General features: G+C 49.2%; 1 protein-coding gene and 1 long non-coding RNA gene across 3 annotated transcripts; one reads left to right on the top strand and one right to left on the bottom strand.

The window, feature by feature from the left end:
• Window positions 1-57: 57 nt before the first annotated feature.
• LOC128122318 (uncharacterized) lies at window positions 58-4,918 on the top strand. 2 transcript variants are annotated; one of them, XR_008222400.1, is made up of 3 exons: window positions 58-312; window positions 2,510-2,958; window positions 4,683-4,918. It is a non-coding gene; the product is annotated as an uncharacterized LOC128122318 (long non-coding RNA). The 2 variants fall into 2 exon arrangements; XR_008222399.1 differs by having other exon boundaries at window positions 164-312; window positions 2,510-2,686.
• Window positions 319-15,087, bottom strand: Alox12 (arachidonate 12-lipoxygenase, 12S type). Its single transcript, XM_052757784.1, has 14 exons — window positions 14,844-15,087; window positions 14,113-14,314; window positions 12,999-13,080; window positions 12,773-12,895; window positions 12,575-12,678; window positions 12,163-12,323; window positions 11,164-11,307; window positions 9,830-10,039; window positions 7,268-7,354; window positions 6,874-7,043; window positions 5,908-6,029; window positions 2,907-3,007; window positions 2,619-2,789; window positions 319-2,515 (listed from the first exon to the last, which is right to left on the bottom strand). Exons 1-14 carry the CDS (start codon window positions 14,976-14,978, stop codon window positions 2,336-2,338), a joined length of 1,992 nt encoding a protein of 663 aa, XP_052613744.1. The 5' UTR covers window positions 14,979-15,087; the 3' UTR covers window positions 319-2,335.
• Window positions 15,088-15,414: the final 327 nt, after the last annotated feature.

Raw genomic sequence — 15,414 nt, 5'->3', positions numbered from 1 at the left:
CAACTCTGTAAGTCCTCCCTGATCTAGGTAGTAGGGACGTGAGTGATGCAGGAACTAGGGCCTGATGGTTCTTCCTCTTCACCTACCCCGTCTTGGAATGGAAGGAGCGGGCATCTCACGTGACCGACTTGGCAGGTCACATGACCAGGAACTAGCTTTAACCTGGCGTCAGGAAAGAATCTAGTGGGAATGAGCGCCGGCTGAGTTGAGTATTGGACTGTTCGGTTAGGTCGAGAAGCTCGGGATCGTCTAATTCCTCACCCCCTACACGCATCCCTTAGTCTCCGGTGGTCTTCTGTGATGGGGGAAACGGTAAGCGAGATGGTGAGATTACTCGGCGTGGAGGTCTATCGCCTCTATCCAGGTCCCCCTTTCGAAAGATGCTTTGACACTTTCAGAGGAAAGAGGAAGAGCCCCTACCCGAGGCTGAGCATCTGGCTTGGAGGACGCTTTTTAAATAGTTGAGGTCTTCTTGACCCTGGAAATGCTTCACTTGAAATACAGTATCGTTCTAATGCCACGTTCAGGGAAAAATATGGGGCTAGGAAAGCAGACTCATTGGACACATTATGAAGGCAAGCAGACTTGCTAAGTGTGGGGGAGAAAGGAGGAAATACACTAAAATGTGGCTGTTGCTTCTCTCTCCACTGAAAAAGCTCCAGGCACTTTAAGCCAGAACATAAGATGTGTCGTGGTCACAGTGCTGTGAGGAGACACCACAACCAAGGCAACTCTTAGAAAGCATTTAACTGGGGCTCCCTTACAGTTGCAGAGGTTTAGTCCGCTATCATCATAGTGGGGAGCGTGGCGGCAGACATGGCGTGACCTGGAGCAGAACTACATCCTGATCAGTGGCGCGGAGGGCCGTACTGACTGCGCCTGGCATGGGCTTTTGAAACCAAAGCCCACTCCCAGTGACATACTTCCTCTAACAAGGCCTCAGCTCGCCTAATCCTTGTAGTCCTTTCGAACAGTTCCACTCTCAACCAAACATTCAAATATATGATCCTATGGGGCCATTCTCATTCAAACCACCACAGGATGTAAAAATAAGAATAGGCCTTCCTCTCCAAAACAAATTTGGTAACTTCACTAGTGAGAAATATATTTGTACTAATTAGATATGTTTAAAGAACACCCCCTCCTCTCCAGGGCTGGGGTTCAAGCTCAGGGCCACTGATGAAGAAAAATTTTGCACTGAGTTCGGTATACCCATGCTCGTAAGGACAATAGCCACAGAACGGTTGGGAGAATACACTTTAATTTCAAGACCCCAGCACCAAACAGAGGAACCCTGTCATCGACTAGAATCTTGTGGCATTTTTTTTTTTTGTTTATTTTGTGGATCTTGGTCTCGAAATGGTTGTGAAAGAGAACCTGTGATTACTGCGTGGTAAGCAGGCGTGAAACAAGGGTTCTCTGCCTCTCTTGTTTGTGACTGTTGGGGAGGGAAGCTGTTTTGGGAAATGTTTTCTACTTGGGGCCAGCAACACCTTTATTAGGGCTATCCAGGGTTTGTGTTCAAATTGGAAAAGTGGGGGTAGAGGGGGAATTGTCAAGGAAGAGAGTCAGGAATTTACAAGTTGGCTATCAAACATGAGGTCTGGTTCCTGGCAAGGGGAATTAGCTGAAATAGTTGATTTCATTCAGAAATATCGATGTCCTCTCCACAACCCTGGCTCTTGGATGTTTTTCTAGAAATTGGAATTTTAGGCCTGAGGCTTGTATGAGGTTAGACCAAATCTGTTCTGAAACTGTGCATGACCCTCAAGCAAAGCACTTTTATTTTTGCTTGTTTGCTTGTTGTTTGTTGTTTGTTTGTTTGTTTGTTTGTTTGTTTTGAGACAGGGTTTTTCTCTGTGTCTGTCCTGGAATTTACTCTGTAGACCAGGCTGGCCTTGAACTCAGAATTCTGCCTGCCTCTGCCTCCCAAGTGCTGGGATTAAAGGTGAGTGTCACCACTGCCTGGCTTTGTTTTTGTTTTTAAATGGCTGGGGGAAAAAAAAAGCCAAAATACTGTGTGGTGACATGTGAAGTTCACATCTCAGTGTCCATACATAAAGTTTTATTGGAAGATAGTCACACTCATAATGTTGGTGGCTGCTTTAATGGTACAGAGAGAGCTAAGTAATTGTGGCAGAAAGTATATGGCCTACAAAGACTGTTCCTCTTTACAGCAGAACATTTAGTGCCCTGTGGTAGACTCCTGCTGTGGAGTGTGCTTAGTCGGGAGAGGAATTAGAGTCTTAGCAGCAGATGTGAGAAGGCACGGAACCAAGAGAGCGGCAGCAGCCCTAGAGCTGATGGGATTCTTCTGGGTGCCGCCACCTCAGCCTCAGATGGTGATACTGTTCTCTATGCGGCTGGGCTTGAGGTATTCATAGGGCAGGTCAAGTTGCTCATTCCGGGCTATAATCTCTCTTTCCAAATTCCCCAAATCTGCTTGAAATCGGCTGAGCACAGTTTTGGTCCTGGGGTCTGAGAAATATTTTTCTTTGTGTTGTCCTAGGGGTACCTGGGACAGAACGGATCATTCAGGTTCCAGCCGGAAGACACCCAGCCCCTCACACTGATACTTCCTCCCAATTGTTACTTTCCTCTCCTTGATCTGTACTCACCATGTCTGGCTGGAGGCGACCCAGATGCCATGTGATGGTCATTTGAAGACAGGACTTGTGAATGTCAGGTAGCGAGCCCATCACCGTCTCCATAGTAACATCTTCCTTGTTGGTGGGTGGGGGCATCCTCATTGTGCATGGAGCATTAGGTACCCAACCGAACCAGTCCAGCTGGGGAAGGAAAGTGACTCAGAACCAGGTAGTAGGATCTGAATCCCCACCTCTGCCTTGGCTATCCCAAGGTCCAAACACTTGCTTCCTGGGCCCTGGGCCCTCTTCTCTCTGTACCTGGCCCTGGTTGATGGCGGCATGCTGGGAAGTGCATGTGAAGATACACATGGTAAGGAAATGGCCCAGCTGAGCCCGGGTCTGGAAGGAGACAGGGAAACCTGCAGGGAGAAGAGCGAGATCTAAAGACTGCAGAATAAGAGGAGAGAAAGCAAGGACACTCTGTGTTTTAGAACGGATGTGTGTTTTTTTTTTTAAGTGTGTTAACAGGGTATCTTTTTTTTTTTAGACTTATTTATTATGTATACAGTGTTCTGTCTGCATGTATCCCTGTATGCCAGAAAAGGGCACCAGATCTCATTACAGATGGTTTCGAGCCACCATGTGGTTGCTGGGAATTGAACTCAGGACCTCAAGAAGAGCAGCCAGTGCTCTTAACCACTGAGCCATCTCTCCAGCCCCTGGGGTTTTTATTTATGCAGATATATTTGTATCAGATATAGGTTCCAATACTGGCCTATTACTTTAGACCAGAGGTTCTCAGCCTGTGGGTCTTGAACCTCCACAGGGGTCCTATATCAGATGTTCTGCATATCAGATATTTACATTTTGATTTATGACAATAGTAAAATTACAGTTCCGAAGTAGCAACAAACTAATGCAAAGGTTGGAAGTCCGCATAACATGAGGAACTGCATTAAAGGTCGCAGCAGTAGGAAAGTTGAGAGCCACTGCTCTAGACCAATTACCTAACCTCTCCACATTCCAGTTTTTCCCATCTGCACAATGGATGTAGTGGTGCATGTATGTAATCCCAGCTCAGAGGCAGGAGGCTTGTGAGTTCCTGGCCAGCCCAGCCTACGTGTAAAGTTCCAAGCCAGCCTGCACCATTGTCTGGACTACACAGTGAGAGCCTGTCTTAAAAAAAAAAGCATCAAAATCATCTGTTTTTAAATAGTGCTCAGCAAATAATAGATACTCTTATTATGGAAGGATTAGGGGCTGGGCAATCAGTTATCCCTAGTTGATTAAAAATTAATGATGTGCCAGGCAGTGGTGGCACATACCTTTAATCCCAGCACTTGGGAGGCAAAGCCAGGCAGATCTCTGTGAGTCTGAGGCCAGCCTGGTCTACAGAGCAAGATCCAGGACAGGCACCAAAAACTACACAGAGAAAACCTGTCTTGAAAAACAAACAAACAAACAAAACAACCCCCCCCCCAAAAAAAAAGAATTAATGATGCTTCTTCCTATTTCTAGACAGGGAATTATAGTCTCTTAGTTACACAATGGAGAATAAGAGAAGTCCTGAGCTGGGCCTGGTGGCACATGCCTGTAACCCCAGCACTTAGGAGGCTGAGGCAGGAAGAGCATGAGTTCAAGGCCAGCATTCACTATGTAGTAAGTTTGAGGCCCAGCTAGGCTAAATGAGCCTGTCTCCAAACAACAACAAAGTCCTGATTTACCTCATGCCAGTTATTTTACAGTACGTGTGGGAGCTTTGAGTTGAGCTGGCGCATAGATAATCACACCTGTTTTCTAGATAAGAAAATCAAAGACCAGCGAGAGTAAATGCTTGTCAAGATTACCCAGTGGGGAAAACCAGAAGCTGACTTTGAACTCGGGTTCCTGACTGCTATTCTATTACCCATTTTAATTTTAGCATACTTCCTCTAAGTGCAGCAGGAAAGTTAGGCAAACGTGAGCTCTGTGAGTTGAGAGAATAGAGAGGCGAGGGGCTGAGAAGCTGTTTGTGGAGGTTAAAGTAATATTTATGTTATGGAATGAATGCTTGTGTTTCCACCCCCAAGTTAATACTCTGAAATTATTTGCCAGTGTGATGGTATTTGAACACAGGAGTCACTGGAAGTTTATAAGGTCATGAGGTTGGAGCTCTCATGAGAGATGGCGGTGTCCTTATGAGACAGGACGGACATCTAGTTCTCTCTCTGCCATGGAAGTCACTTGGGTCAACCGGAAGAGTGCCCACCAGAACCAAACATACAGGCACTCTGCCTCAGACCTTCAGCCTCCAGAATGGTGAGAAATAAACATCTGATATTTAAGCTACACTATCTGTCTCATTATTTCGATCCAAACAAACTAAGACACTGAATATTTGTTGTAAATTTCAAGATGTAGATACTGCTTGAGGAGAAGGCTAGGAGAAGAAGGTCTGTTTGGACACATGAAGCCAAAAGGTCAGGACCGAGAAACACTAGAGAAACACTCCTGCCAGAGTGGAGGTGGGGAACCCTTGCCTCCTCGATGAGAGGCTCTCTCCAGGATACAGGGGTTTGCTGCATTGCAGAGTCTGGCCATGGGGGCTCCGCTGTGCCATAAAGAAGCAGTGGATGGGACTCAAGGTGGTGGAAGTCAGAGGGGCAGTGACCGAAAGGAACCTCAAAGCCGGAGAGGAGGAGGCGGCCTTGTGTTTAGATAGCGCAGGAAAGGCTAGTTCTTTCGGGAGTTAAGGAGGAGGATGGAAGCTGACCAGAAGTAGTGGCTGCACCCTGACTGGTGGTACGGGAGCTGGATAGTGAGGATCAGGTTAACCAAAGCCCCAAGGGTCAGGACACTGAGTTCAGATTTGAGCCATAGCGTGCAGATAGTGTTGAGGTGTAGAAATGACATTGCAGTCTGGCAAATGTGCAACATGCCAGAACCCTCTGTGTGTGGACAGTAGCAGGCAGGAAGAAAAGGGATAGCCACGGTGGGACATGATGGGCTTTGGTGGGAAATTTTTCCCATTTATGTCTCTATGTAGAGAAATAGGGAACCATGAGCACAGAACTCCACAAACCCCGGCAGGGACTGGACAGAACTCATTGTAGTTCTGCGCTAGCTGAGTCCCATGCTATGGCAAGTTATAGACATGACTGAGGACCTGAGTATGAGTTGATGGTCAGGGCCTCCTAAGGAGGGACAACCTGGGTATATAGGATGGTTCTCGGTATTTGGAGGCATGGAGGATGCTTTCATGAATGGAAGGGCAGGTTTGATTGGGGAGTTCTGTTCCTGAGGTCTGGGGAGGAACGCTTGTCTCTGGGACAGATCTTACCTCTGTCCTGGGCATGGCACAGCCCCACCTCAGTGATCTCCCGACACCAGGCCTGCAGCTCTGGGTCTCCCCTTACAATGTCATCACTCTGGTAGAAGAGGTGGACCATCCCTTCCACGTACCTGCCCAGAGAAGGAAACTGAGCCCAGAGCAGAGGCTCCAACCTCTCACCTCTTTTCTGGGGTCACCTCTCATCTGGCTCTCACTCTGCTTGGGTTGGATCCTACCAGATTTGTGTTTTGAAATTAATTTATTGCAGCATTAGGGATCAAAATGAAGGCTTTGCTCATGCTAAGCAAGCATCCTGTGATTGAGTTACACCCCAGGGCTCGGGTATATTCATGTAAGGAAAAGAGATGTTAGTCATTCTACACATCCTCACATGACTGCTAGTCACTCCTGACAAAACCCTGGTTCTTCCAGATCCCCCAGCCTCCGCTCTAACTGCTGTCCTCGTCTGTGTCCTGCCCCTACTCTAGTCTCTTTGTTTTGTTTTGTTTTTTTTTTTTGTTTTTTTTTTTTTTTTGGTTTTTCGAGACAGGGTTTCTCTGTGTAGCTTTGCGCCTGTCCTGGAACTCACTTGGTAGCCCAGGCTGGCCTCGAACTCACAGAGATCCACCTGGCTCTGCCTCCCGAGTGCTGGGATTAAAGGCGTGCGCCACCACCGCCCGGCTAGTCTCTTTGTTTTTTTTGTTTTGTTTTTTTTTTTTTTATTTTGCAATACAATTCAGTTCTACATATCAGCCACGGATTCCCTTGTTTCTCCCCCCTCCCGTCCCCCTCACCTTCCCCCCAACCCCCCCCCCCCCCCATTCCCATCTCCTCCAGGGCAAAGCCTTCCCCACAGTAGTCTCTTTGTTTTTAAACCTGACAACTGACTCCACCTTTTCCTCTCCTCTCTCTCTGGGGAGAGACTTCCCGCCTCAAGCCAGATCTCACCCATTCCCTTACACTCACCCCGCTCACCTGGCAGTGACTTCCCAGAGCTGCAAAGCATCCTGAGCATAGAGAGCACTTGGGAGTCTCAGCAGGCCTCGGTCAGCCAGGTCGTCAGGAGGACAGAGGGAGCAGTAAGTCAGCTGAGCCATTGCCCGAGTGAGCAGCTGAACATGGCCCCCTCCACCTGTGCTCACTACCTGGGACAAGCAAGTTGACAGGTCTTGATGGATGGAAGCAGGGTTAGAGAAGCACGGGCTATATGGTGCCCAGGCATGGAGTTTTCAGATTTAAAGTCATGTATATGAATGAGCAGGACTCATAGGTTAAGGCTTAAGATTTCCATGGAAGTTGGCCTGGCATCCCCAAATGTTCAGACTGTCAACGGAAGCTGGGAGATTGGGTGGCACCATACCCCCCTTACCTGATCAAATATTCCCCCATCTGAGATGAGCTGGGTCCGGCTTCGTGTGTTGATTTCCATAGTGTAACGGATGTGGGGAACTAGGAGCTGGAGTGGAGATTGAAGGGGCTGTACTTGAGACCGGCCATGTAGGACCTGACACCAATGTCCTACTGTCCTCTTGATGCGTTCGATCTGCTGCTGCCTTGACAGGCTGGACCCTTAGTTCTCTGATCACTCATCACACTTTCTAAATTCCTCAGCAGTTGTCCTGTAGAGCCATGGTGACTAGGATTTCAGCCCACACCTTAACACTCTGATACTTAACCAAGTTAATTACTATTTAATGTGCAATATCCCCAGCTGCCAACAGGGGGCAATAACAGGCTCTTATCCGAGGGAGCTGTAGTGATGTGTGTGTGTGACCCTGTAGGTGAAGTGTCTACATAAAGGATCCCCCAATCATTCTCTTTCCTTCCACCTCGAGTGTGGGTGTCTTTTAGGGGCTCTCAGCGCCTTTTGATTTTCTTATATTCTATCGTTTATATCCTCATAGCTTAAATTAGCCTGCATATTCCTTGAATGCTCCTCCATTCTTTGGTTACTTGCCGATTGGGTTTCTTTGGGAGTGGCTTGTGGGGGAGGGCTTATGAAGCTTTCTGCTTACACAGAGGAGTGTCAGCATCCAATCTGTCCCCCAGCCTTGATGGTACTGCTGGGTCTCCTCTCCTTTTCCTTGGCTGGTATAAAAATCCACCTCATTCTCATACATTCCTTTTGTCCTCTTTTTTTTTACACAGTACATACTCATATTTCGTCTAATTTTGGTGTTTATCTGAATTGCTTATGCCAAACACAGGAAGTGCTAACTGATCACTTTGATCTTGAGATATCAAAGCAGCTCACATGAGTCTGAGGTTTTTGTTTTTTGTTTTTTTTTTGGAAAAACCACACAGGATTCTGAATGTCATAGAAAGCCCCAAGTCATATGAGAAGAAAAGATGCCTGGAAACAACTCTGAAGAAAAATTGCAAGAACTTATTAGATAGCATTTCGTGTGCGTCACATTACAGTTTATGTCGTGCATCCTTTAACAGTCCTAACAGAGACCTCCCGTCATAGTTTTAAAATGTGCACATCTAGGCTGCAGATGTATCTTGGGTGGCAAAATGCTTGGGTATCATGTACAAAGCCTTCAGGTTCAGTTTCCAGAGCTCCATAAACTGGGTGTGGTGGTGCATGCCTCTGATCCAAGCATGTGGGAGGTGGATGAAGGAGGATCAGAGAAGTTCAAGGATGTCTTTAGTTAGAGAGAGTTTGAGGCCAGCCTGGGTTGGATGAGACCCCTGTCTCAAAAGCAAAACAAAACAAAACAAAAGTGAACATTTGGAAAATATCAGGTAAGATTTAGGACTTAGACCCTGACCATCAAAGTCCAGATTCTGCACAGTAAGGTAGCCCTTGGGACATCGGCACATTTAGCCCTCCGGTGTCCTGTGATGGAGTTGTTAGGGTGGATGGAGACAGGAGGAGGCTGAGCCAGAAAAGAAAATTTCAAGTGTGAATATAGGCTTTAACTATACACAGTGAGTAGAAGATGCAGGTGGCATTGTGGGGTAAATGAAACCCAGGGTACTATTAATCAGCCTGTGTTACCCAAGGGGTAATTCCAAAGGGGTCCCAGCTATATTGGCCAGGCTTGGGCAGTCAAACGGAAGCACCCAGCTGGAGGGATTGGTTCTTACCATATTCCTCACTCGAATACCCCAACAACGCTTTCCATACCATGCAGCTAAAACAGATGCCTCATTTTGCCCCAAAACTAGCCCTGACAGTCACCCCCCTTTTATACGCTTGCACCAGTTTTGGGATGTGTGGGATATTCTCTATATGTGAAATGTTATGAAGATTTTTCAAATCTTTTTATTTTTATTACATTATTTTATTTGCACATGAGTAAGTGTGTATGGGCACACGTCTGTCATGGTGCCTATGTGGAGGTCGGAGGACAACTTTTGGAAGTTGGTTCCCTCTGTCCCCCCACCATCACACTGCTGGGGCTACAGATGAGCCACTGTACTTGGATTTTGCGTGGGTGCCGGGGATCCACACTCGGGTCCTCACGCTTGAGTGGCAAGCATTTTATCCACTGGCCATCTCCCCCACCCCCAGTTGGTTCTTACCCATTTGTCTTCTGAGGTGGGAGTAATGCTCCCTCCACCCCCAAGTGATGGTGTCTCGACTATATTGTAAGCCCACTGTGACACGGTCAGATGTTTGAGAATTTCAGAGCTCTCCCTCAATAATGGTCCTGAAGAGGTCTTAAATGACTCAGCTTGATTAAAATGAGTTCCAAAGTGTTGGTAGTTTCTGTCCCCCAATTTTCACTCAGAGATTGCTCTGAAGATTTTTGCTGTTGTATCTACCTCCTTTGAGTTGTGGAGGGTGGAGACAGGTAGATTCCAGGGACTTGATGGCCAGCCACTCTAGCCGAAATGGTGAGCTCCCGGTCTAGTTAGAGACTTTGTCTCAAAACATCTCATTGGGTTGTAAGGGAGATGGGACAGAGGGCAGAGTCTGTACCTTGAAGATAGGGTGCAGTCCTGGGAGGCACCTCATGGTGGCAACAGCGATGACCTCAGCCACCAGATGAGTGTTCAGCAAATGGAACTGGAGCTCCTGCAGTTGGAAATCTGAACTTCGGACCCAGATCTTAGCCAAGAGCCAGGCAAGAGGAGGATCTGAGGGCAGGAACAATGTTGGAGCTGGGGAGCTGGAACTGGGAGGCTGAATCTGGGAGAAATTGAAATTGAGTATTCATGGAACTTCCCCTCTGTGACATGGTGACAGTTCTTGGGGAATTCGCTGACTAAATAAAACTGTTTCCTTCTAGCGGCTTACACTCAGGTAGAAGGAATGAGACACCTGCCCCTCTGCTTTCCTCGCTAGAATGCCACACTGGGCGGGCTGAATGCAGGCTGAGTGATGGGAAGCAGGGGTCCAGCAAAAATGTGGTGGGGCTCAGAGATCAGGTGATAAAATGGAGAGCAGAAGCGGCTTAGATGCGAGCCAGGTGTGGTGGTGTTCCTCTTTAGTTACTCAGGGAGCAGAGGCAGGCGGATCTCTGTGGTTTCAAGGCCCATCTGGTTTACATGGTAATTTCCAGACCAGCCAACTACGTAGTGAAACTCTGCCTCAGAGAACAACAAAACGGGACAAAGATGATGTGTAAGATCGTTGCCAGTGCTCGCCAATGACTGATGTGAGTGTGGGTGAGAAGAGTTATTCAACAATGGATTCCTAGATGCGAGGACGCTGGGTGATTAAATATGGCTCTCAGTGTGGTCCTCAGCTACTTAATCTCAGCATTCATTTGGAACTAGCAAGGAAAGTACTTTCTTAGATCCACCTCAAATACACTGAACCAGAAAGTCTGGGGGTGGGACTTAACACATTTCCTTACCCCTGACGGCCCCATGCAGGGCCTTGTGCATGCTAGGTAAGTGCTGTGCATGGAGCTACACCCACCAAGTACTTGAGGTGATCCAGAAGCACACTAGTATTTGAAAATTGCTGGGAATAGGTGAGAATTGTTTGTTTGTTTGTTTGTTTGAAGATCTTAATATGTAGGTCAGGCTGGCCCGAAACTTGTCATGTATCCTTGGGTAGTCTTGAACTCAGGATCCTTCTGCCTCCAGAGTATTGGGATTATGGGTATGCACCACCACACCCAGCTGCTTCTGTGACTCATGAGCAAACACTTCCATTTGGGTGAGCTGGGGGAACTAGGCTGTGCAGTGAGGGTAGCTCTCAGAAGAGAGAGGGCCTGGGAGCCAAGCCTAGACACTGGGGTTCTGGGTGCAGAGGTCTAAGGGACAGAGAACAGTGTTAGGAATGAGATACTTAGGGAGCCTTACCTGGATAGCCATGGGTAGCAGCTTCCCGCTGGGGTCCATCCTCAGCATGACAAGAGGGGCAGCCAGGTACTGCTGCTCGCCTCGGATCACGTTGGCTGGAATCCCATCCAGCAGAATAAAGTCAACTTCAAACAGGGAACCATTCTGGAGAAAGGGATGCACCCGTTTTTAGAGGTCAAAGTTCACACAGAGGGACCAAGACAAAGGGAAGACATTTACAGACATGGCTTCCAGTTTCTTGTCATTGTCCATCAATCCTATTGGCAGAGCTACGGTATCTGGTTGGTCCAGTTCCTCTCATCTTTAAGTGAAATAACCACCCAAAACACAAACCACGCTGATGAGCGTAGGTGTCTTGTGTGGGGTATGTGCAGCCGATCTGGGTTCAGAATAGGCCTGCTCAATCCAGTTTGTACCATAAGCACTAGCAACCTGACTCTGTGTCCAGATGGCCAATCCCCTGTCCTATCATTCCCAGTGGTCTTCTCTCTGCTCTTGGCTCCCATCAGCTCAGCAAGCCCTCCTCTGCTCTGTAAGAATCTCACCTACTCTGAGGAATATTCCACGGAGTCTCCTGAGCCGTTGCCACTGAACACAGTGTGCATAGGCCTATCCTCCTGGTGACCAGTTCATCCTTCCCAAACTCAGCTCTTTACAATTTTCCAGAAGACCTCTTAATCGCCCCACTCCATAGCACAGGTGTCACCTTTTCACCTGCCAAGATCACTGGGATCCAGGAAAATGACAGCAGCTAGAGTATCATGATTCCTTCTAATGTCTCTGGACCCAGCCTGTGCCCTAGGGATCCATCCTCTTCCCGCGTTCATACTGGAGTTCCTTGGAGCTACATGGCATTGCTATTTTTCAGATTTTTTTCTTCTCTAGCAAAAGGCATGCACCAAGGGGTGCCTCCTTTTCTGTCACCTGATATTGGTGTCCCAACCTCAACAGGTCTTACACACTAGTAATGAGAAAACAAGGCCAGGCGGAGGGAGGTACCTGGAGTTCTTTTTCCAACTGGGCTTGGAGCTCCTCTGTCCCAGAGGGCAGTACCAGCCTGGAGGGCAGAGAGGTGGAGCGTCTCAACAGCATGGGGTTGGCACCATTGAGGAACTGGTAGCCAAAAAGCTCATCATCCTGCCAGCACCGGTGAACCTTCTCTGTGGTGTGGGGGTGAGGCACAGAAAGGAGGAAGAGATTTACCATAGTCTAGATGTTTCTGTTCTTCACGCTGGACCTCGGGGATTTAGACTATCCTATGCTCTGCCCATTTTTAATTTTTGTCATTTTGGAGGCCTTGGTGAGAATATCAGGTGTAATACATTTTAATTTGCCAAGGAGCTGCAGGAACCATGCATGGTAATGAAAAGGGACCCCTGGGAGTTCATGGAGATCTGGGAAAGCCACTCACCAGCCAAGGCACTCTTCTGGCCCCAGAAGATCTGATCAAAGTCCTCCAGACGGTTCCAGCTTCTCAGGAGGGTGTAAACACGTTTGAGACCCATTTCCAGAACCCTAGGGCAGGTGTTAAGATGTGATCCCCTCGTCTGAGCCTTAGTTCCTCACCAGGCACCCCGGTGCTTGGCTCTCCCAGGCTCCCTTTTCTTACCCCGCCTTCAGCGTCCATTCAAAGTCCAGCCTCTTCTCCTCGTGGAATCTCATATTGAGAGGCAGGTCATCCTTACAGTCTGCCGCTATTGTCTGAGGTAAGCCTTCCTTCCAGGTGGCCCAGCTAGAAGTTGGGGACAGCACTTCAGGGAGAGTGTTGAGATGAGTGGTGGGGGTGGGGCGGGGAGAGGCGGGGGCAGTTGGGAGGCCTGTGGGTGGACGGTCACCAGTAGGTCTGCTGTCTTTCCTTCAGTTCCTTCTCTCGATGCTTCTGGAAGACATCCAAGGCATTGTCTCCTGCCAGGCGGGCTGGGGAGAGTTAGAATTAGCTGCGCTTCTTGTCTGTTTTGGAGCACGCTCTTCCTCCTGTCCCTGTTCTTTCTGTAGCCAGTCTGTGTTTGCTGCTGAGTTCCGATGTCTTATCTCTGGCTTTACCTCACTTGACTGGCTGATCCCCTGACCTATCCATCCGGTTCTTGCCTGAGCTCACAGTTTCTCTGACTTCCACCGGCATCTTGCTTCCAGACCAGATATCTGCCATGTTTCCTGGTTCCTTAAGCTCATAATCCCCTACCGACCTTATTTCATCAATGTGTAAAGTTGGGGGAAAGTCACCCTAATTAAGGTGACAAAGTCTTGGTCACTGACACCACACCTGTCTGTTGCTCTGGCTAATCTCACACCCTAAACATGTGGACACCTTTACTCTTACATTCATTGCCTGGTTTCACTCTCCTGAGCCCATGGCCACTCTGTAGTTACCGACTTGTCCCTGCTGTCGCTTAGATTAGATCCACCCATCTCAACACGCTGGTTCGTGTTTCTACCCACGCCACCCTGGCTTTCCTTTCAGCTCTTTCTCTTGTTTCCCATGGTAAGTATTTGAAGTTTTGTAGCTCTTATGCATGCCCTCTCCTGCCAGGTGGTCCCCACTACTCCAATCAAACCAGCTGCCCATCATCCCTTCCCGGCTGGCTGTTGCTTGCTGTTCTGTGAGCCTGTCACCTGTCCCTGCCCTAACTTGTTCTGAATTACAGAACTCATCCTGTTGTTCTTTGCTTTTCTGTGTCCACAGCTCCGTGACCTACTTCGTATTTAGGAAAACGGGGTCTCCTGATCGATTATTGCCCTCTTTAATTCATTCGCAACATCACTTCCTCTGGGAAACGCCTGGAAAATTCATAACTTCTTCCCATTTCCTCACCTGCATCTCGGAAACTCACTGCTCCAGCGCCTGTCCATCCTTTCTCTTTAGCCCCGCCCCGTCCCCCATCACCTCCAGCACTCCTCTCTCCCTCAGGCCTTCGCCCACTTCCCCAGGGTGAGACGCTGCCAGCTCACCTGTACCCTCGGGCAGGCTTAGTACTCCCTCTCCCTGCACCCAGCGGTAGCAGGGGAACACTGCCTCCGCGCTTGTTCCGGGCCCCTGAACCACGATGAGGTTGCAGAACCAGGCGTCGTCCACCACTGTGTGCTGTTTGTGCAGTTTCACAAACTGCAGTGGTCCCAAGTCCTCGGCAACATCGAAGGCAAACTCCTCCTCCTGTGGGGACCAGACTCGCCGGACTTAGTGGCAGGAATTGGGAGAAGCCTTAGGGAGACGGAGCCGCCCTCTGTGGAGCCTCAGTTTACCGCAGCGGTCAAAGAACTCCCCTCGCTCCCGCTCTCCCTCCCTCTTCCACCCCTAACCTGTCTGGTGGGTCTAAGGTGTCCCGTTTCTGTGGGCAGACCAGAGTCTACAGCGCGCTGACCAGAGATCTGAGCGGATGATGGAGCAGCAGCAGCATCACCTGCCTCATTCTGGTCCTTGAGCTCCCACCACACTGGAGCTCGGAGGAGCGTCAGGACTGACCACAAGTCCTGTATTTACATCCGCTCTGGGGCTCTCTTTGCAGGAGGAGTCAGGGGCTGCCTGGGCCAGGGTCCGGGAAAGGAGACCAGCCTAGGCCAGTAATTGACCTCACTCCCTGCGTCCCACTTCCCCAAAACTCCATTGCGGCGGTGCAGTCACAGCCCCTAGACCCCTGTTCCTTGCCAACCTCCCACGCCCAGCCCGGACACTGCCCGCTAACCTTGCCCCGCGCCGGCCTCAGCTGCAGCTCCAGTTTCGCCTCCCGATGCGCCCCAACCAGCCACAGCCCCACTCGGTTGAGGGATCCCGAGAAGAGCCAGGCCCCAGTGACCACTCGGACGCGGTAGCGGCCCATGGCGCCCTCTGGCCTCTCCGGGGAGGCGATCCAAGCAAAGCTCAGTTCGAAGACCGCCCAGGGCCGCTGTCGTCGCCTCAGGGCCAGTTCCAAGGCTTTAAAAGATGGATCTGTGTCCTCGCCCTCACAACTTCTAGACCCTCCTCCCAAGTCCCCGCCCTAGACTAGCCTGAACCTGCTAGTCTAGCAGGCTTTGGGGAAGGGCTCTGCCTTTGGGTTAGCTATGGTGTGGAAGAAACTAAAGGTGCCCTGGCAGCGTGTGTGTGTGTGTGTGTGTGTGTGTGTGTGTGTGTGTGTGTGTGTGTGTGTGTGTGTGTGTGTGTGTGTAGGTTTAGAGCTAGATAGGACAGAACTCTCTAGAGCAGCGGTTCTCAACTTTCTCAACCCTTTAATATAGGTCCTCATGTTGTGGTGACCCCCCCAACCATAAAATTAT

This window comes from Peromyscus californicus, unplaced genomic scaffold (assembly GCF_007827085.1).
Source record: "Peromyscus californicus insignis strain IS unplaced genomic scaffold, ASM782708v3 Scaffold_3__1_contigs__length_106647218, whole genome shotgun sequence".
NCBI lineage: Eukaryota > Metazoa > Chordata > Mammalia > Rodentia > Cricetidae > Peromyscus > Peromyscus californicus.
Note: the sequence above shows the minus strand (reverse complement) of the source record. Positions and strands in the feature narration are given on the sequence as shown.